This window comes from Helianthus annuus, chromosome 13 (assembly GCF_002127325.2).
Source record: "Helianthus annuus cultivar XRQ/B chromosome 13, HanXRQr2.0-SUNRISE, whole genome shotgun sequence".
Classification (NCBI taxonomy): Eukaryota; Viridiplantae; Streptophyta; class Magnoliopsida; order Asterales; family Asteraceae; genus Helianthus; species Helianthus annuus.
Window position 1 is genome coordinate 18187296 of NC_035445.2, and position 22592 is coordinate 18209887.

The 22592-nt window shown below is 39.3% G+C and overlaps 1 protein-coding gene across 1 annotated transcript; it reads right to left on the bottom strand.

Moving 5' to 3' along the window:
* Nucleotides 1-4192: 4192 nt before the first annotated feature.
* Nucleotides 4193-6798, bottom strand: LOC110900585 (serine/arginine repetitive matrix protein 1-like). Its single transcript, XM_022147470.1, has 2 exons — nt 5959-6798; nt 4193-4210 (listed from the first exon to the last, which is right to left on the bottom strand). The coding sequence occupies exons 1-2, from the start codon at nt 6796-6798 to the stop codon at nt 4193-4195; spliced, it is 858 nt and encodes a 285-aa protein (XP_022003162.1).
* Between the last annotated feature and the right edge of the window lie 15794 nt (nt 6799-22592).

Genomic DNA, 22592 nt, shown 5'->3' on the forward strand with positions numbered 1-22592 from the left:
TAAACTATCCGCTAGCAGGCGTCGAAGTACATCACACACAATTTTCGAGGCAAGGCCTTAGGAAAACATGATTGGACATGACAACAACGATACTAATTCCGCCAGCGGGAGAATTATGGGTCGAAATGCGGTAAATTGCCATGTGATCCTGCAAGCGACACAAATCACGCCAAGGTACGTTCAAGCGGGGGCTTCGCAAACTAATGGAAATCACGATTATGGGCATTGCAACAGAAACTACAAGTCTTCACATCTCCCCACTCCCTAAATGGTGATTGCGCCAAGATTGACATTTATTGGTAATGTCGCTTAACAACCAGTCATCGCACGAAGTTCCAGGTAAAGTCCTTAAACTTCTTTTGTTGAAATTTCGACTTTTTGCACATAGTGAGTAGATTTTTCCCACTTCTACTCCCCATAATGGTCATTGCATCACAAAGATTTTCTTTCATAATAGCGAATACTCATTTGCTTCATTCTTGACAAATTCATATGTTACACATGCGTTGTTTGTTACGCATGTGGCTTCACTTGAAATTGTTGTTTTAGCAAAGCCCAAATATCGTTTCGCTATACTTGATCTTTGCATTGTGATCTAGCTAAACCACATTATTACATAATGTTGACTCTTTGATATCGAGTCAATGAAACTCGTTGAAACTCCTTTCTTTTCAAGCTACATACATGGTTTTTTTTTTTTTTTTTTCATTGTAACCATTGCAAAACTTTCTTGTTGATACATGTAATCATTGTTGGATTACGCTTAACCCAAGTTCAATTGATTGAACTTGCTCGTTATATATATTCGATTCAAGATTCCATATGATGGATTGAAGCCATCATGTTCGAAATAATCCCAACAAGCACTTCCTTTGCTTTGAACCATAACAGGCTTGTTTGGTCTTTGACTTCATTGAATCGTTTCCTTGATCACGATCACCTTGTGGTGACGTTTTCACAAATTTGAAGCTTGCGCTAACCTCGTTTACACACATCATGTACGGATTTAATTATTTATTTGTTTATTGATATTAAATCCGCTTGTTCGATTTATTGTATTAAATCAGTCTTAATACAGTTGTGTGTTAAGACAATGGTACACAAGTTCATGTCATATTTCGGTGTGCCTCTTCATGGATCTTTCATCATCGAGCGGACATTTTGGTGATATTCATTGCTTTTCATCTTTACTCGTAAACATTGTTTATTTGTTTCGTTTTCAGTTGAAAATCCTACGTGATTTGTTTGAAATAAATATTCAGATTTAAACTGATGAACCTTTCATTTGACTTCAAACACGGTGAACTTGTTTGCTCACCGCTATTATTGAATTATTTCAATCACTACGACACCTTGTGGTGTCAGTATAAACTTGTAGCTTGGGCTAATTATGATCGAGTGTTTCATGCAAAACACAGGTGATACTTGTTCGATCACCGCCATTATTGGATTGTTTTATTCACTACGACACCTTGTGGCGTCGGTATAAACTTGTAGCTTGCGCTAATCATGATCGATCGTTTCATGTAAAACTACGTACGCTCTTTGCTTGGCTGATCATTTAAATAGTCTTAATGCAACTATGTATTAAGACGATGATACACCAGGTTCGGTTGTATTTCATTTCGGTGTATCCTTGCAACACGTTGATTTTATTCATTTAATGGTTCAAGAGTCGATAAATCATTTTTATGATTCTACTTACTTGAGTTTGTTGAATTCGAGTTTCACTTATGCAACAACCAACGCTAGATTCCATTGGTAGTAAATTCTATTGTATCAAAAATTTATTTGCAGTTAGTAAACTTTCATTTGGAATTCCACTAGTTGAATTTCCTCTTTTGTTGAACCCAGTAAATCTAGTCACATTGGTGATAATATCACAACATCTCATTCACTTGACATCGATTTCTAGAACAAAATCAGTTAAACCATTGGGTTCCTATTGATGCAAAATGTTCTTACAATCACGTAATCTGAACAAGTTTTGGTTCGATTACACGGCCATTCACTTTGGTATTATTCGGATTTACCTAGGAATGACAAAACTCTTAGGAGATAACATACACTAAATTTCGAGGACGAAATTTCTGCAACAGGGGGAGAATGTGACAACCGGCAAATTTTCAGGTTAATTCGTACGACCTAATTACCATTTATTCATTAAATTACGTGCCCTTAGATTTAATTATATGATAATGAGTCCATAACGTCTCGGATTGTCCGGGTAAGTGCAGGAGTTTACATTGATGTTGTTTGGTATTGTCTTATCGTGTAGCGATAGAAGTGTGTGTGTATATATAACGAGCGTTAGTGGATTATCCGATACACAAAAAAAAATACTTAAACGGTTCCAATGCGTGAGAACTTTAAAATCCATGGCATTATTATTCGCTTGGTGTGAATAATATATAAAACTTATATTAAATAAGAGTGTATCATAATTATTCGGTTCATCGCGTAAATGCTATTTTGATCGCGTTTAACATCTATATTTTGTGGTTGTTCACCACCAAATAAAGAACTAGTATGGAAATTTTTATCTCTGTTAGACAATATTATTATGTAAGAAAAACTCTAATCTGGTTAATTAATTTAAACATATAAATATCTTACAAATGTTATCATTTCTAGATCACCAAAGGTCAAACCCAAATCACCCAACACACCCCCTTAGCTCACGACCACCCATCCCATACTCTTTAATTTTGATGGTTGTTGTACAAGTATGGTTTGTTGAATAAGTACAATTAACTTAATTTCTTCACTGACACACTCAATATATGCACACTTAGATTTTTTTTTCTTTTCATTCATGTACACAGACAAGATATGAGAGCTTTGGAAACCCTCAGTTCACAAAACAAAATAGACGCACAACATCAGACACCCCCTGATTCCCTCATTTTTCCGGCAACATCTCTCCGACGCGACACACCCAGCCACACTCGCACCCCCTCTCCTGCCTCTTCATCGAGTGGCAAAAGGCAGCGCCGCCTGAAGCGACGGCGGCGGTGGTTATCGTCGCCGATTTTCGACGAAACACCCCCCCCCAGAATCACCTTCTTCCCTGTAACACCTTCCTCGTCGCACAGACTATAAGAGAGAAAGAGAGAGAACAGAGAACGGCGTACGGCAGACGATGGTGACGGCTTCAGGTTACAAGCCGATTCATACTTGTGGGTCTCGATTTAAAGCAGATCTAGATGCCAGATCCTCAAATCGGAGGCTGATTATGATGGACATGCTCGATTCCGGCGAACTTGTTACTCGATGACGGGATTCAAGTGTCCATGTTGATGGTGATGTTGACGGCAGTGGATGTGGTGGTCGACGGTGGCTTAGGGCCGCCGGAGTTAATGACAGTTCCTTGGTTCAATCGGCTCAGTCATTTCAAGATTTTGGTTAGTTCATGTGTGGGTCAGCTTCGGTTGATTTGGGTGCAGCGGATTCGGTCAAACCTAGTTCAAAAGTCAGCAACTTCAGGTCTGATTCGGGAGTTCGGTTCAAGTTGGGTCTCGGTTCGGTCAAAGCAGTCAACAAAAGTCAACACTGGTCAACTGTCGGGTTAAACTCGGTCAACGCACGACCTGGTAAAGTTTTAAAGTCGCGAAGTTTAGTTTAGACTGATATATATTTTAGATTTCTAGCTAGTTTACGCACCGAGCTCACACCGAATCGATTAGATAAATTAGTTTACAGTTTGAAATACTTGTCAAAAATTTTATACATATATTGGTTCATTGAATTATTGATTGAGTTTTGATTAAAATATCGACACATAGATTGTCGGGATCGTCCAAAAACAGAGGAAACTCTGCCCGATTTTCGTTAAAAACCCGTAACGCGAAACATATTTTATTCTAAGAACGACATATATTGAAGTCCAAGTTTTCTTACAAAACGAATACAAAGGTGCATTAAATTTCGGCGACGCTTTGTGATTTCTAAAACAAATTTACGCCACTTCGACAAAACATGAATTACTAGTTAACGAAGCTCGAATCCTCATATAAAATAAATATAACGTATATATTTATTCCGAACGATTTTATAAAATAAATATAACTGTTTATATTTATTTCAAACGTAGTTACTTCGTGTTATTTTATAAAATAAATATAATCGTTTATATTTATTTTAAAAGGCCGACTTTAAACTCTTTTACAAACTAAATATAGTTTTTTTTTTCTTAGATCATTTCAAACGCCTAATATTCGGAAATCATATAAATAAATATAATTGTTTATATTTATTTCACTTATTTCGGATCCGAATATTCTTGTAACATGAATATATTTGGCTATATTCGTTTTAAACGTTGAGTTGTCGAATATATATAAATGTATATATATTTATTTACTTCCATCCTACGAAAAACTACAACGGTATATTACCGAATCACTTACGACATTTCAGTACATACCATTTCATCCACGCCTTCTATCGCGACCGCTAACACGACTTTGACTATATATATTTGATTATATACATAAAAATAATTATATATCTTGTAACACCCGAACACTAAATCGTTTTCAAGACTTAGTGTTTATCCCGACTATAAATGGGATCGAATAACCATAATTCGGTTATTTCAAATTGGAATATTAAAACTACCTTAGAATCGTTGAGCTAACGATTCGGTAGAGCTCGGACACGTAGTTTAATTACGTCGTTATATTAGAAACTGATAAGTTATTCCCTGTTAGGAATGCTATAGTTGCACGCTAGCGAGTTCACATTATTGGAATGACACTACGGAATCACACTAAGCTAGCTTTGCACATGAATATCCAGGTGAGTTCATAACCCCCACTTTTTACTGTTTTACATTTTTTATAAATGTTTTCGGGGGTGGAAAGACATGCAAGTTTTTGCAAAAGCAAACACTATTTTGATGAACGAAAACACATATTTATAAACCATGTTGCAAATGAATTTCAACGAACTCGAAAGGTTTACGAAAGGTTTATACTAAACATACCGGTTTTACAAAACGTGCATGATTTTCATGACTAGTGACGGGAATGTCCTAGTTACTACAACGGAACTGGGTTGGCCTGCGTACGTAAAACGAGACAACTCAGTGAGATCATGTCCCCCTTTTTTTTTCAACGTTTCGGTTTACAACTTTCGGGGGGAAATACATGTCAAACTAGGGTATGATTAAGTTATGGAATGAACTCTTAGATCATGTGAGCATAGGCTGTAACTGAGGTGCCATTAATCCTTTTGAGGACCAAGGAACAAAGGTTAGATCTAATGGGTACGGGCGAGCCCCACTCACGGTCCATGGGTGACCACTTAGAGTGCTGTTGTGTCCAGCGTCGAGAGTTCGACACTTAAATTGCCTACGCGGGTTGAGTACCTCCTATGCCGTCACACATATTAATGTCTTAGCTACACATTAATGATCAACATGTTCATAGACGCTTTACATACCAACTTACAACACTATAACTTTCAAATGTTTTTAAGATTCATTTGACGCAAACTCATAATACATGTATTTACAAACTTTGATAATGTTTTCAACTTATGTACAAGTAAGAGGACGTGTTGGTCCTGCTTACAAATACTCTTTTGGGCTTGGCCCATTCTCTCTCGTACAATGCACAAAGATTTTCGTGGGCTAGACTCACACTTTTCATATATCATGCCGAGAAAATGATTTTTACTAAATTTTCTCCACAACTTTTAAACAGGTAAACAAAAGGATTTGTTTAAAATCTTTTTCAAAACAAACTATGAACTCGCTCAACTTTATGTTGACTTTTTTCGCATGTTCTTTCTCAGGTTGCATTTTCAAAACTATGGAACGGTTGGAATAGGAGAACCCATGAGAATTCGAGTACTTAGCGGCGTTCATTTTCTAGAAGTCTTAGCTTATTTGCTTCCGCTGTGCAATGAAGATACCAGTCCAGTCACGCCAGCTCTGATATTTCGGGGTGTGACAGTAAGAAAAGGTTGTTCATGAGGTGGTGTTTGATGTGGTGGTGAGAGATGTAACGGTGATGGTTGTCTAGGTGGTGTTGGTTGTTTTGGTGGTGAAAGTTGTCTTTGAGGTGTTGGTTGTCTTGGAGGTGTTTGATGTGGTGGTGATTGATGTGGTGTAGGTTCAGGTGGTGGTGGTGGTGGTGGTTTACTTGGTTCTTTAGATGATTTCTTCTTCAGAACAATCTTTGGCTTTGTGATCTTTGGAGTAACTTTCTTTATCTTCGGCGAAACAATCCTTTTTCTAGCACTAACTTTCTTCCTTCCACCTGAAGGCGATTGAGATTCAGATACATGCTCAGGAGATGGAATGTATGCAGCATCATCCTTCTCCTGCCTCTTCCTCTTTCTCAACTGTTTCTCTTTCTCTGTCTCTTCTTGAATCCTTCTTAAACGTTCTGTTTCATCTATCTCATCATCAGAAGAACTCGAAGAGCTCGTAGTACTTTTATCAACATCATCACCTTCTATATCATCAGCAGCTTTTCCCTTTTGAGCAACATCAGCTGCTTTATCTGAATCTAATTCGTAATCAATGTTTTTCAATACATCCTCCATATCAGAATCCTGATTTTCTTCAACATTTACAACCGTTTCTTCTACCTCAGGCTCATCAATCACTAAAGTCTTTGCAACTTTCTTTTGTCTTTTCTTAGGCTGTGATGATGACCCTACACCCTTCTGTGCTTTAGGGGTGGCCTTCTTGCTTCTCTTCCTCGGTTCTTTCACAAACCAATCATTACGAGTTGCTTTATACCCTTCAAGCGCCTCTAATTCATCAGCATAAGCAGCTTCTTTCATCTCCTCTTCATTCCTCCAGTTTTGGTGATTGACTGGATCAGGATCAACATAACTCTATATATATATAGAGTTCGTCGTAGGAGCAGTTACCATGTATTTTATCGTCGGGAACGCCCGCGTGTCGTCCATGATAAGTATCCATCCCGTGTCGTGTCGATATGGTGACCGTTGCCGATGGCGACGCATTTATCCGCTATAACGTTTATTTGATATTTCGCGTCGGTTTTTGTTATATATATATATATATATATTATTTGGTCGATATATATATTGTTTGTACGTTTCGCCCGAGGTCCGATTGTCCGTAATCCGCGCTTCGTGTCGAAGTGTAATATAACTTGCATTCGTTTTCTCATGTATTTTACATTCTTTCGTCGCCATGTTTTTGGAGTTTGTTATGTGTAGTGTATTTAGTTAGTAGAATCCTAACTCTAGTACATACACACAATACACATGTATTTATACACATACACATATAAAGGTTGTAAAATATATACATATATTTTTTTTCCTAAATATATATATATATATATATATAGATATAATAAATAACCTTTATCAAAAACCTTCATAGTTTAAAAGAGGTTATAAGTTAAAAAAAGAGGTTATTTATAATAAATAACCTTTATCAAAAACCTTTATATATATATAAAAATATATACATATATCTTTATAAGTTAAAAAAAGAGGTTATTTATATATAGATATAATAAATAACCTCTTTTTTTAACTTATAAAGATATATAAGTTGTTTTATCAAAAACCTTCATAGTTTAGGACTTAAACCTTTTTGTTAAAACTTTCTTAATGACAATTAAGATCACTAATCACGTTTAAGCCCGTTAATAATACTTTAAACGTGATTAGATTTTTAGAAAATTTCGCCATAATTTCCCCTAAACTATGGCGTTTTCCGCGTCTTAAAAACGTATTAGTTTCACGTTTAAGCCCATAATCACAATCAACTTCAAATCGAGTTCCAAAAACACATTTTTTTCTAGTAATATTTTCTACATAATTTTCCATATAATCTTTGAACTTTATATATTTTTAATCACATTTTTAATAATAATGTGATTACACTTATTAAATCTTCTAACAAGTTCACTAGAAAAAAAAATTAACATACTTTGGAGTCTTGATCCTTCACTTAAACCACCTTGATAATACATTTTTAACACTTTTATAGTGTAAAGCATGATATTTAATTTTTTTTTTTTGTAAAAGTTATTTTGGCCATAAATCATTTTCAAGTTTAATGTAAAGTTCATGTATTATATGGATGATGATCTTATTAAGATCTAAACATAAAAGTGTTTAGATCATCATTACTAGCCTAATTTACACAAGATCATCTGGTGTTGACTGAATTAATCACGTGCAGATTAGGAGGTACAAGTCTCCAACGTTCAAGAAGACTTCTTCCCCCCAAGACTCGGGCAAATCAGTTGAAATAAAGACGTTGATCCTGAAAGACCAGGACTGCAACGTTTACTTGGGAATATTCGAAGCATCCCGGTTTATTAGGATAGTTAGTTGTTTTCGTTTAACTATAAATAGTATGATCAGATCAAGTTAGGCACTCACCTTCATTCGCACACTTTACTCTCTAGTTACTAGCCATCACTACACACCAACACTTGTATTCAAATCACATTGTAACACCTAGCTGATCCGCATCATATCCTGCACTGTATCTTGATATTTGAAGTAATAAAAGAACAAGGTAGCTGCGATTGTCAGCTCCCGAGGTTTTGTGCCGGCGATCTAGATTGATCAAGGGCTTTCCTCGTATATCCCCTGTCACCCTTTACCTTTTTTGCTCATTGTTTGATCATCAATACAGCTCTGTATCCTGAGCCGTATCCTCAAACTGTTTTTACAAATAACTTAACTTGAATATTTTCGACACACCTTTCAAGCACACTACCTCACTTAACTAATTTGATCACTTAATTGCTTCGGTAATTTTTTACCAAAACAATTTGGCGCCCACCGTGGGGCAAGTGGTGCTATTTTTACTAAAAGCTTTTGCGAAATCGCTACTTGGTATTCTGTTTTCAAAACTTTTTGCTACACTATTTTCAATGGCCTCAAGATCAAAAATGAGCTCTTCCACCATGACTGCTACAACCTCTGCAACAATTGGTTCGGTGCTCCCACCACCTCCTCCGAGATCTCAAGCTTCTTCCCAAGGAACTGAAATTCATGTGGCTCGGGATGTTATCCATGCTCGCAACATCCAGGGATCTGGTCCTGTTTTAGCTTCTAATGAGGAAATTCTAAATTTGTTTGGTAGTGTACAGGAACAGATAAGGCAGCAGCAGGAAACTAATCAAATGGTGATGAGAGAGATACAACTCTTGAAATCCGGCTCGAGCAGGCCTGCTGAGGATACTGTCACTCCCTTGCAACCTAGGGCTTTAAACTTCAGTTCTGCAGTTTACACCGAGGATAACCGAGGAAATATTGTGCCTTGTGACAACTCGAGTTTCCAAGATTCCACTTTCGCATTTATTGCACGTTCACTGTTTGTTTAGTTGTTTACTTGCACAATTGGTTTGCTTTGTAACTGTATATGTTTTGGTTCGATAAAGTGTATTGTAATTGTGCATAGTTATGTGTTACTTATGAAAGATTTGACAAATGCATGAACTTGGTGGTGAAACTGTAAGTTACATTGTGATGGGTGTGCCTTATGTAAAAGATGATACTTAGGGGTGAGTAGAGTAATTAGTGAAATTTCAATCACTCTTAACCCTAATCTCCTTCACTAATCATCACACAAGAATCAACACACGTAATTTCACATTCTCCAATCCTCTCTACAATCATCTTCTTCATCATTGGCACAAGCTCTCAGTCATCACTCTTGATTCCTCTCCTTATCTAGAATCAATCCAAGGTAATTGTTTAATGATTGTTTGTTGTTAATCGTTGATTTATTGATTCATGCTAAAACCCTAGTTCTTCGTATGATGGTTCTGTGTAATGATAAATTCTGGTTATAGTGAAATGTTTATGACTAGAAGTGTAATCAAATGATTGACAATGAGATGCTTGTAAGATAGAATGTTTGATTTGCTGATTAGATTACTGCAATGCAAATGTATGATATTAGGGTTCTTGATCGTAACTGTTACATTTTTTTTTTGGGTAAAGGGTTACCCCGGTGAATTTTATATTAAAAATAAAACCAAGTGTGAAGCAAAAGCACTTCACAGTTCTCCCAAGCAACATGAAACAGGGGAGTTACAACTCGAAAACAAACGAGACAACAAGACAACGCAAAGGACACACTCCAAACAAACAAGGAGGCCACTACAAATAAAAAAACAGACACAAGACACTAGCCGCAATCATCATCCGCTACCAGCAATCCACGGGGCAGCCTCCACTGTTGTAACGCTCTTTCAGTCTGACTGGATGCTCTAAACCGCATTGTCTGAAGTTTCATTCTTACTGTGTTTAGAATGACATCCACAAGCTGATCTCTGCTTCTCTTCCTAGCCGAAAAAAGTCTAGCATTCCTCTCATCCCAAACGAAATAGGCAGCCGCACTTACCACCATTTTTGAAATGATGTGATCAGCTGATTTGGAAGTCACAATATTCATTAAATAATCCAGAATCTGGCTCCAATGATGCTGGGTCGACGCCATATTTGCACGATATTTCACCCCATCCCAAACTCTAGAAGCATACTCACACTCAAAGAACAAGTGCTCATGTGAGTCTGGGCCTCTCGTACATAGCGAGCAACACATAAGATTTAAATTTGCATTTCCTGATGCGTTGTTCCATCTACTCATGATATCCTGTGTCTTTAATTTTCTATTAAGAATCAACCACATGAGAAAAGCGTGCCTTGGAATAGCTTGAGGAAACCACACAACCTTGGCCCATTGAATTTCATCATGCTCTATCCTGAGATCATCCCAAACCGTGGAGGAAGAAAACCCGGTATCAACCCCTTGTCGTGTTCTCCATATTCTTTCGTCCTTGCGCAAGGGATCCAGTTGAACTACTTGAACCTGTTGAAGCAAAGGAAACCGGTTCACCCATTCCATCGGCCATCTCCATTCACCATTAACTAGAATTTCCGCCAGCTTAGAATTTAGCTTGAATCCCGCATTCGCTATCAATCTAGGAGTGATAAAAGAGCTAATCGGACATATCTCATGCCACTTATCAAACCAAATCATCGTGCCTGTACCATCTCCAACCTTAACCCATATGTAGTTACGTATAATCGGTCGTAACTGAAGCAATTTCCTCCAACTCCAAGAAACATCATTCTTTCGTAACTGTTACATTGCCTGGGAATGATCGTAGAAACGTAATTGTTCCAATGAAGATTGAATGTTCGCATAATGATGTTAGTTAGGAGTCCGACTTTTAATGAGTTAGGGGGGTGTCCGAATTTTTTGTGACAACCCTCATAATTCCATGTATCACGTACAATTTATTATTAATAATTAAAGTGTTTGACGACTGTGTGGAATTACTTAACTGCTTTCTGATATATGTGATATGCTTACATGTGCTTGTTAACATACTAATAGTATGCAGAAAAGTCATTAAATAGTCCGTTATAATTTCCTAAGTGTTAGAAATTAAAAGTGTTACAAAAATATACATAAAAGACACTTTACGGATTAATTAAACACTTTAACGGAACAATATCAAACCAAACAACCGGACTTTACCCGGAACATGAAAATATTGCCAAACACATTATCTTTATTTTTCTTAGCTAGTTAGGGTCCCCGAACACCCTAACACACTTTATATCATAACACACATAATAACATACTAACTAAACACTTTCAACCTAACTAGATTGTAACTAGTTCCATCACAACCCAACCCTATACCCCCCCCCCTCCCAACCGGTTATGAACACTAGAAGATCCCCCATGATTTTTTTTTATTATTTAATGGATTGTGTATAGTACTAAGGATAGACTTTGTAGCGCGCCTATCCTCTCATTGCCTGAAGGCACAGACGATTTTGTGGTTTACTGCGATGCTTCCATCCAAGGACTTGGTTGCATGTTGATGCAACGTGACAAGGTCATTGCCTACGCATCACGTCAACTTAAAGTTCACGAAAGGAACTACACTACCCACGATCTGGAATTGGGAGCAGTTGTTTTCGCGCTTAAGATATGGAGACATTACCTGTACGGTACCAAGTGCACCATTTACACCGATCACAGGAGTCTCGAGCATATTTTCAAGCAAAAGGAATTGAATATGCGACAACGCCGATGGGTTAGAGCTCTTGAATGATTACGAATGCGCTATCAAGTACCATCCGGGCAAAGCCAATGTTGTGGCCGACGCCCTCAGCCGGAAGGATACTATACCTAGGCGTGTACGTGCGTTACAGCTTACCATCCAATCTAACCTTCCCGCTCAGATTCGCGATGCTCAGATTGAAGCATTGAAGGCAGGGAACATCAGGGCCGAGTCCCTACGAGGATCGAGACAACGACTAGAACAAAAAGAAAACGGCGCCTACTATGTTAACGGACGCATCTGGGTTCCATTGTATGGAGATCTATGCGAGCTTGTGATGGATGAAGCGCATAAGTCTCGTTACTCAGTACATCCTGGTTCGGACAAGATGTACCATGATCTCAAGACTACATACTGGTGGCCTGGTATGAAAGCCAGCATAGCAACCTACGTCGGTAAATGTTTGACTTGTGCGAGAGTTAAGGTCGAATACCAGAAACCATCAGGCCCACTCCAACAACCAGAGATTCCGAAATGGAAATGGGAGCAAATTTCCATGGATTTTGTTACTGGCCTGCCGAGATCACAACGCGGAAATGATACCATTTGGGTGATCGTGGATCGACTAACCAAGTCTGCACATTTTCTGCCTATCAAGGAAACGGATAAGTTTTCTACCCTAGCAGACATCTACCTAAAGGAAGTGGTATCAAGGCACGGAGTGCCAACCTCCATCATTTCTGATCGTGACGCACGTTTTACCTCTGAACTGTGGCAAGCTATGCACAAGTCTTTTGGCTCACGTTTAGATATGAGCACCGCTTATCACCCACAGACGGATGGGCAATCTGAACGCACCATCCAAACCCTTGAAGACATGCTTAGGGCATGTGTAATCGATTTTGGTAATGGCTGGGAAAAGCATCTCCCGTTAGTTGAGTTTTCATACAACAACAGTTACCACACCAGCATCCAGGCCGCTCCGTTTGAGGCATTGTATGGACGAAAGTGCCGATCACCTCTTTGTTGGGCAGAAGTTGGTGACAGTCAAATCACTGGTCCAGAACTTGTGGTAGATACAACCGAGAAGATTGCTCAGATACGACAACGAATGGCGGCAGCTCGTGACCGTCAGAAAAGCTATGCTGATAAGCGAAGAAAGCCACTCGAGTTCTAGGTTGGGGATCGAGTGCTGCTCAAAGTCTCACCTTGGAAAGGTGTAGTCCGATTTGGCAAACGAGGCAAGCTCAACCCGCGTTATGTCGGACCGTTCGAGATCATTGAGAGAATTGGCAAAGTCTCTTACAGGTTGAACCTACCTGAAGAACTCAGTGGAGTTCACAACGTATTCCATGTGTCGAATCTGAAGAAGTGTTTGTCAGATGAGACCCTCATAGTTCCTCTCAAAGAGCTCACAATCGACGACAAGCTGCGATTCGCCGAGGAACCAGTAGAAATTACGGATCAAGACGTTAAGATTCTCAAACACACCAGAATACCTCTCGTCCGAGTTCGTTGGAATTCCCGTCGTGGCCCAGAGTATACCTGGGAACGAGAAGACCAAATGAAACTCAAGTATCCCCAACTGTTCACTACTGAGGCTGAAGCTACTGCAGAATTTCGGGACGAAATTCCAAATCAACGGGGGGATGATGTGACACCCCAGGAAAATCAAGAAAACAACGCAACTTAACTAGCTTACTCAGTAACCACGAGCTAAATTTCGGGACGAAATTCTCTTAACAGGGGGAGAATGTGACAACTCTCATAATTCCATGTATCCCGTACAATTTATTAATAATAATTAAAGTGTTTGACGACTGTGTGGAATTACTTAACTTCTTTCTGATATCTGTGATATGCTTACATGTGCTTGTTAACATACTAATAGTATGCAGAAAAGTCATTAAATAGTCCGTTATAATTTCCTAAGTGTTAGAAATTAAAAGTGTTACAAAAATATACATAAAAGACACTTTACGGATTAATTAAACACTTTAACGGAACAGTATCAAACCAAACAACCGGACTTTACCCGGAACATGAAAATATTGCCAAACACATTATCTTTATTTTTCTTAGCTAGTTAGGGTCCCCGAACACCCTAACACACTTTATATCATAACACACATAATAACATACTAACTAAACACTTTCAACCTAACTAGATTGTAACTAGTTCCATCACAACCCAACCCTATACCCCCCCCTCCCAACCGGTTATGAACACTAGAAAATCCCCCATGATTTTTTTTTATTATTTAATGGATTGTGTATAGTACTAAGGAAACATATAACACAATGGTTATTGAAGTGTTGGAGGTCTATATGTAGAACCACAAGTCTAACACACATTCATCACCTTCAACACACATCACACTTCACACACTCTCCCTTCTCTTCCTTTCGATCAGCCGAGAACAGCCACCATCAACCTCCATTCCAACCATTTCTTGCATACTCAAAGGTGTAAGGTGTCCTACAAACAAGCTCGGTGCACTCGGAAGCTCAAAGACCTCTCTAGATTGCTTTTATCCACCACTTTTACGCCTTTGATCTTCCCTAGCCTCGAGCTAGTAGTAAGTGACTCTAAACCTCTTCTTGATCTTGTCTAGAGTGGTTAATAAGCGTTTTGTCGGATAAATCGTGAACACTAAAAATCAAAACTAAAAAGTCTTGCTAGAGTGATGAACTTGTTGGTTAAAGAGTAAATAATGATGAAACATGGTAATACAAGATAAATCTGAAATATATGAGTATTAGTTTGCTGTAAATAACTTATAACCTGTTGTAAATCATTATTAGAATGAATGGTAATCATATGTGTGCGTTTTTTTTTGGGTAAAGGGTTACCCCGGTGATTCTATTAAAATGCAACCGCAAATAAGAACAAGTAGTGAGGATGTGTTCCACACTAGTTCATATATAGGACATGCCCCATATATGTATGACCCAGCAAAAACAAAACAACTATGACACCCCGTAACCTAGCCTACTATACATCATGATCTAGTAGACAAAACAATGGAAAAAAAAACAAAATCCTCAACCGCCATCATCAAAAATAAAGTTGCCACAAACCGGCAACCCCTTCAAACGAACCAAAAGTAGCCTATCCATTTGAGAATTTTGTGGAAGAGGTGCTTGCCCCTACTTTCGAAGAGAACGGATGAGTACCCGATGTCATAAATGCACTAGTTTCATTGTAGACTTCTTCGACCTCCTCTTCATCTGAATCCTGCCTGTCACTCGACTTTTTCTCCTTCTTCTCTATACGACCCACAGTACTACCTCCCTGTCCACCATCATCGTCCTTAAGTGCATCAAAGGGGTTTGACGTTGATACCTGATTGTTCACCGGCTTCTTCAAGGACGAGATTGGTTTAGGGTTTACAACTGGTCTGTACACTACCTTAGGCTTCTGATTTTTCATGTAAAGACCTTGGTTAGTAGATTTCTTCTTCTTTGCACCCACAACCTGAAAATCATCAATTTTCTTACTAGACTCCCCACTCGAAACGACCTGAGGCCTCTTTGGACACGAGTTATCCTCATGACCAAACACGCAACAAGAAGAGCACCTTAAAGGCTCCCAATCATATTCGATTTTCACCTCCACCATTGAGTGACCATTACCCTGTAAAGAAGGGATTGCAACTGTAACACTCCTCTTTAACTCAGCCCCGACTTGAATTTCAATGAGAGCTCTAGCATAACTGCTTCTTCCCCATGACTCAGCACACATTGTAGCAGTGTATGAATCTAGCATCTTAGGCACCCCTATCTTAGAAGCAAGCAAACTAAGACCGTCTTCAGTATATGCTGCTAACGACACTTCATGCATCTTAACCCAAACAGGGATAGCCTTTATGTCTTCTTTTTCCAACTTGACAGAGGCCGACCACTCCTTCAAGATTATCGGAACATTTCTAATCAACCAAGGACCATCCTCCACCAATTTATCCATCCCTTCCTTTGTTTTGAATTTAAAGAAAAAGAACCCGTTTGCATTCATCATTAGTCTAGAGAGACCATATTTAAGCCAGTTGTTCTTTGCAAAATAATCCACCACAGGAAAAGCCAGCCGTTTGCCCAGAAAATATCCATACAACGTGTTAGCATACCTGTCTGAGACTTGCTTGACTGAAGACAATGGAATAACCACATCAGCACCATCAACCGACTAGCTAGATTCCATCATCCGAAAATTAACCTTTACCTTCTCCTTTTCGGTGTTCACAACGCTAGCAAAAGATAGAGGTTCCACAACCCCCGAAAATCTTGAGTTCGAGTTACCAGCCAATGGATCTAAAATATGTTATTATGAAATACGGTTCTAATGGCACCGGAATCGTAATTTTTGGACATTGTTTACTATTTTTAAAGTATTAATTTGTAACAGCAACTTAAGCTGAATTTTGACAGCAATAAATGGGTGTCATACTTTCAGTCATAACCTGAGTTTTGTGATGAGTCGGACCATGAAATTTGTACAATAGATGACAACCGATGCATGTGTAATTGCCCCACTGGAATTTCGTAAATCGGACACTCGATGAATTTTTAATAAATTGTTCCGTTAACGGTGGTCAGAAAATACATAAATCTGAGTTCAGTCCGGAAAATGATTTTTCATAAAATATTGGCGATGAATTAGATCCCGAGATTTTTACACAATAATATTTGGGTCATTTAGCATCTTCTGTAAATATTTGGGAATTTTTGGAACAAGTTAACTATTTTATTAAAATCCCCGAAAACAGCCCGCTTTTGAATATTTAAGCTGAAACTACATAAGTAGTGATTTGCGTGTCTAAATGTCGAGTATGCTATCCGTGAATGATCTAACATGTTATATATGTTATGTGCATTATCGTATGTTTGATTTTGAGTGGGGAATGGATGGGAAACTTAGATGGGCATAAACCATTAAAACGATGCATGTTGTGTGATAGATACGTGTAGGAACTTTGTGTTCTATTTGAAAGCCACTAAATGACTAACTGGTAAATCATACTAGGACGTGATTGACCGACCTTGACTGTTAGCTATATTGAGAATCTAACCGAGCAAACCAAGGTGAGTTCACACACTTTCTAAGGCATGGGATTCCCGGTGGTTTGGGAATGGGTTAAAGAACTTAAAATTGAATCTACATATCCTCCTTGGGTAGGATGCCAATATTATTCCTGCGTATTCTCCTTGGGTAGAACTACGTACGTTCGTCCTCCTTGGGTAGGACAACAACTTTAAAACTTACTAGACAAAACTCTATCATAAGTCCCTCATTTTATATCGACTTAATCGCCGAGGCCAATGGCGAGCGGGTCAATAGTTAATAGCGCTATTAGGTTTAACAAAACTCACACCGTGCCAGTCGGACGGGCGTGTACTAATGGACTATGGCAAACCATCAGTGATGATAGACACTGATGTAGGGCACAACTTACTTGCGTAGTAGTCGATATCATACGGTCTAGTGGTTCACATGGGGAAGCCCCCCACTAATCATGGAAATGGTTTGGGTAATAAAGAATGAACTGGTTAATCTTACTTTCAACTACGGGGTAACCCCCACGGCAATTACGCCAACGAAAGACAAACCACGTTTTCAGAAACAACTCAAAACTAAACAACTAAACGTGAACTCACTCAACTTTGTTGTTGACTCGTTGTTACATGCCTTACAGGTCGTTAAATGCTTGGAGCTTGCACGAGGAAGGAGTCGTTGTGGGATACGGACTGTCATGTTCCGTAATAAACACTTAATCCTTATGAACTTATTAAATCTACGTTTTGGATTTTAAACTTATGGACTATGAACTTATATTTTGGTATCACGTATTATGCTTCCGCTGTTTTATTTAAAACTTGGTTAACTGGCTTTTGGTCACCAATTGTATTGTGGTTGGTTTTATTTACTTAAATACGTTGTTCAATGTGATTGGTGGCTCGATCCTGGTCACGTCACGCCTCCAAGCGGTGGTACTCCGCATGGTGGATTTTGGGGGTGTGACATTTTTATAAGGGGAACCCCTTGGTCCGAGTTTCATGATTGAGTGGTCATGGTCCGACTTCGTTAGAGGGCCTTGTCCGAGTTTTCTAGCATGAGCCTTGTCCGAGTTTTGCTTAAACATGTAATGTCCGAATTTTATGAGGGGAAGTCCGACTTTTTAAAGAGACAAGGGGGGAGTCCGACTTTTCAAGGGTGATGGGGTCCGAGTTTCAGGTTGGAAGGATTTGGTCCGAGGTTGTAAAGGGGGGGACATGGTCCGACTTTGTTAAAGGGAGAGTTGTCCGAATTTTTGTGATTCCTAACATAGTCCGACCTTTAGTGCTATTACATGATCCGAACATTTGAATAATATACTAGACTAGTCCGAATTTCCCATGTTAAGAATGGTCCGACTTTGTATTGTTTATGCATAGTCCGAACTTTGGATTTAAACACGAGTGGTCCGAGTTTTATGTATTGTATTGAGTTGTTAAGTGATTTAACTCTGTTATGACACAGTGATTACATTAAGTGTGTTAGCTCTATTATGGATACTATTCCTGATCCTGATTAACACCGTTAAAATTACCAAGACTGTTGAGTAACTGAGTTAAAACAAACTGAGAAAGCCTTTAATGTAAAACTAGAGTTGCATGAATGTGATTAACTGCTTGTGTGTTACATGATGATTTAACTGCCAAACACACTATGTGACGTTAGCTTTGTGTGCAAGATTGTTACGAACTTAAACTGATAATATACACGTGCGTACTTTAGGACTTGATTGATTAACGTGAGCACATAACTTAGCATACCGAGCAAACCAAGGTGAGTTCACACTTTTACTAAGGCATGGGATTCCCAGGGTTTGGGAATGGGATTAAAGGAATGAGATTTGAATAGATACTTGTACTTACACTGTTACTAGACTATCTACCATCGTCCTCGGATGCGCAGGATACATACGTAAAACCTACGTATACTTGTACTCATCACTGTCCTCAGGTTGCGAAGGACACTCACGTAAAACCTACGTGAACTTATACTCACTACTGCCTCGGTTGTGTCAGGCACTTACGTAAAACCTACGTAAACCCCCGCGTACCCCTGTCCTCGGTTTGTGAAGGACACTTACGTAAATCCTACGTAAACCTTGTACGTACTACTGTTTTTTTTGGGTAAGGGGTTACCCCGGTGAATTTTATTAAAAAGAATAAAGAATCACGCAAGTGTACCAAAGTAGCACACAAGAGCTAGACTTGGCATACCAAGACTAGCACAACCAAACAAACTCAAAACATAACATCCAACCCACAAAACCAGAAACACATCAACCAAAACAAACTAAACAGCCCGAAGCCAAACATTGGCAACTAATAAAAACTCTACGCGACAAGACTATAGCCCGGATCAATATTTAAAGCCTTCACTTGGAACTTCCATCTCTCCAACATCAGCGGGTGTTTTAGACCTTTCCCAGCCTTGAATGTCATCAGCTTTAGGCGAAGCGTATGAAGAATAATGTTTGCAATCATTGTAGTAGTTCGTTGTGTTGTAGAAAACAGCCTATTGTTTCTTTCTTGCCATATGAAATAAGACGAAGCAGCCACCACCAACTTACTTACAGGAGTATCATATGAGAGCTAGGGTTTTCATGAACACACAATCAAGAGTTGATAATGATCAAACAATCAATTAGGTTTACAAGTATCACAATAATCGATAACAATTACCTTGAATGAATTCTAGAGAAAGAGGAATCAAGGGAAGTGCTCTGGGCGATATTGGCGACTCAAGGGAAACCCTAGATTTTGTTCTTGTTCTTGCTCAATCTGATCTTGTTCGTGATTGATTTGGGTTAGCAATTGTGGTGTTGTCGTTCCTTCTGAGTAAGGATACTAGACTTCTACCGTGGTTCCTAATTTTTTGACGTCAGGATTAAGATCCGTTCGTTTCGTTTTCATCTAGCTAGGGTTTCTGCCGTCTAGTCGCTAGGGTTTCGTGCATTCTGTTCTTGGTGTCACGTGGATTCTGTTCTTGTTTTACGTGGTTTTCTTGACGGCGGATTAGGGTTTTGCTGTACGTGCTTGTTGTTTCTTGTTACTATTGGTTCTTGCATGCATGGAGAGTAATAGTGACGGGTTCAAGTCTTTGGATCATGGTACACCTGGGAGTGAGAATAATACACCTCCGATGCGTGGGATTGGACTACGAGTTACGAACATTGAGGGTAATCCCTTGCTTCCGAGACGAGGTATGTATTCTACCAATAATTCTTCGGTGATTGATGGTTTGTTTGGAATTTCGAAACCGGTGGAATTAGATGATGTATGGGGGTATGGGGATGGATATCCGGCTGTCAAGACGGCTCCCCAGGCAAATCCTAGTTCGAGTAACGTGGAAAGTAAGGGTTCTGACGTTGAGAATTCGTGGGGGCAAACGGCTGCTAAGGTAGTCACTCATGCAAACCCTATTTCTAGCAATACAGTGAATAACATGGCTGGCTTCTCGTATGCGGATAAAGTTAAAACGACGAATGTGATGAAAAGAGAGGTAAACTTCAGGAAAATGGATGCAACGGAGACGGTTCAAGATGCGGACGTATTTATCCCTCGTGAGGTAATTCAAAAGGTTCAAGATAAGTTTGAGAATGTGTTGTATGGATATTTTATGGGCAGTCGGTTACCTTTTCCGGTTGTGGAATACTATGCTAAGAACGTCTGGTCTAAGCATGGATTTGCCAAGTGCATGATGAACTCGGAAGGGTTTTTCTTTTTTAAGTTCGATTCTAAAGAAGGTATGATGAAAGTGCTTGAAGGAGGACCTTGGTTAATCAGGAAGGTTCCACTTTTCTTGAATATTTGGTCGCCTTCGGTTAATCTTAGAAAGGAGTGTATCAAATCGGTTCCGGTATGGGTTAAGTTCCATAACGTCCCTATTGCAATTTATACGGATGATGGGCTAAGTTTGTTAGCTTCTAAGTTGGGGACGCCAAAAAGGTTAGATGGATATACGGCGGATATGTGTGTGGATAACTGGGGGAGGAGTAGTTTTGCCCGGGCCCTGATTGAGGTTAATGCGGATAATGAGTTAAAGGAATTTATTACGGTGGCCATTCCGAAGCTTGATGATGAGGGCTATATAACCGAAAAGGTGAAGATTGAGTATGAATGGAAGCCTTAGCGTTGTTCGGTGTGCTGTGTTTTTGGACATAATGACCAGACATGCCCTAAGAGTATAGTAACTAAAGCCAAGCAAGTGGTTGTAGCTGATGAGGGATTCATAACTGATAAGAGGAAAACGGCTAGAATTGGGGCTATGCCAAAGAAGCAGAAGGCCAGGTTTGTGTATAGGCCGAAAGTAGGGAACTTGGGTGCGAGCTCGTCGGGTACAAAAGATGGTAAGTTGGACTCTAGTGGGAAACCTAACACGGCAGCTAAGGCGGGAACTAGTGTTGCTACTAGAAATCCGTTTGAAGTGCTTTCTGATAACCCGGGGGAGCCTGAGAGTGGTAATGGGTCGGTGTATGAGAAGAGGTCTAATATGGAAAACGATAGTGCTAATCATGTGTTGTCAGATGACGAGGTTGTGGAAACGATTCCAACAGAATCTTCGGAGTTCATGAGGCATGAAAAACGTCCAATTTCTGAGGGGGCAAGCACTCCCGGTGTTGTCGGTTTAAATGGATAGTTTGGTTTCATGGAATATAAGGGGATTGAACCATCCCCTGAAACAAAAGGAGGTTCGTATGCTATTGTCTGAAAATCGGGTGGCTGTTTGTGCTATTCTGGAATCTCATGTGGATGTTACAAATTTATCTAAGGTATGTAAAGCTGTTTTTCGGAATTGGCTTTGGACTTCGAATGGTGATGTGTGTGATCGTGGTACTAGAATCATCATAGGGTGGAACATGGAGGTTGTGGATCTTATGGTCTTGTCTCGAGAGGAGCAAGTTATTCATACTCAATTATGTCCGAAAAATGGTAGTGCCTCTTTCTTCACCTCTTTTGTGTATGCTAAGAATACGTATCAGGAAAGACGATGCTTATGGGATACTCTATGTATGCACAGCAGTTTTTGTCATGATAAGCCGTGGGTGGTCATGGGGGATTTCAATTCGGTCCTTCATGTGGATGATTCTTTGAATGGGCCTTCAACGAGTTCTATTGGTATGAGAGAGTTTCATGATTGTGTCCAGCATACAGAGCTTGTTGATATTGTGGGTCATGGGTTGCACTTTACGTGGAACCAGAAACCAAAGAAGGGTATTGGCTTGCTAAAGAAGCTTGATAGGGTTATGGGTAATTTGAAATTCGTTGAGTTGTTCCCGGAAGCTTTTGTCCGGTATCATCCGTTTAGGATATCGGATCATACTCCATGCATTCTTAATATGTCCAACTCGGTCACGAAGCGACAGAAACCCTTCAAGTTTGCAAATTTTCTAACGTCAAAACCGGATTTTAGGGAGTTTGTTGAGAAGGTATGGTCACAACGGGTAGAGGGCTTTACAATGTTTTCGGTAACGAAGAAGATCCGTAATCTGAAACCGCTTATGC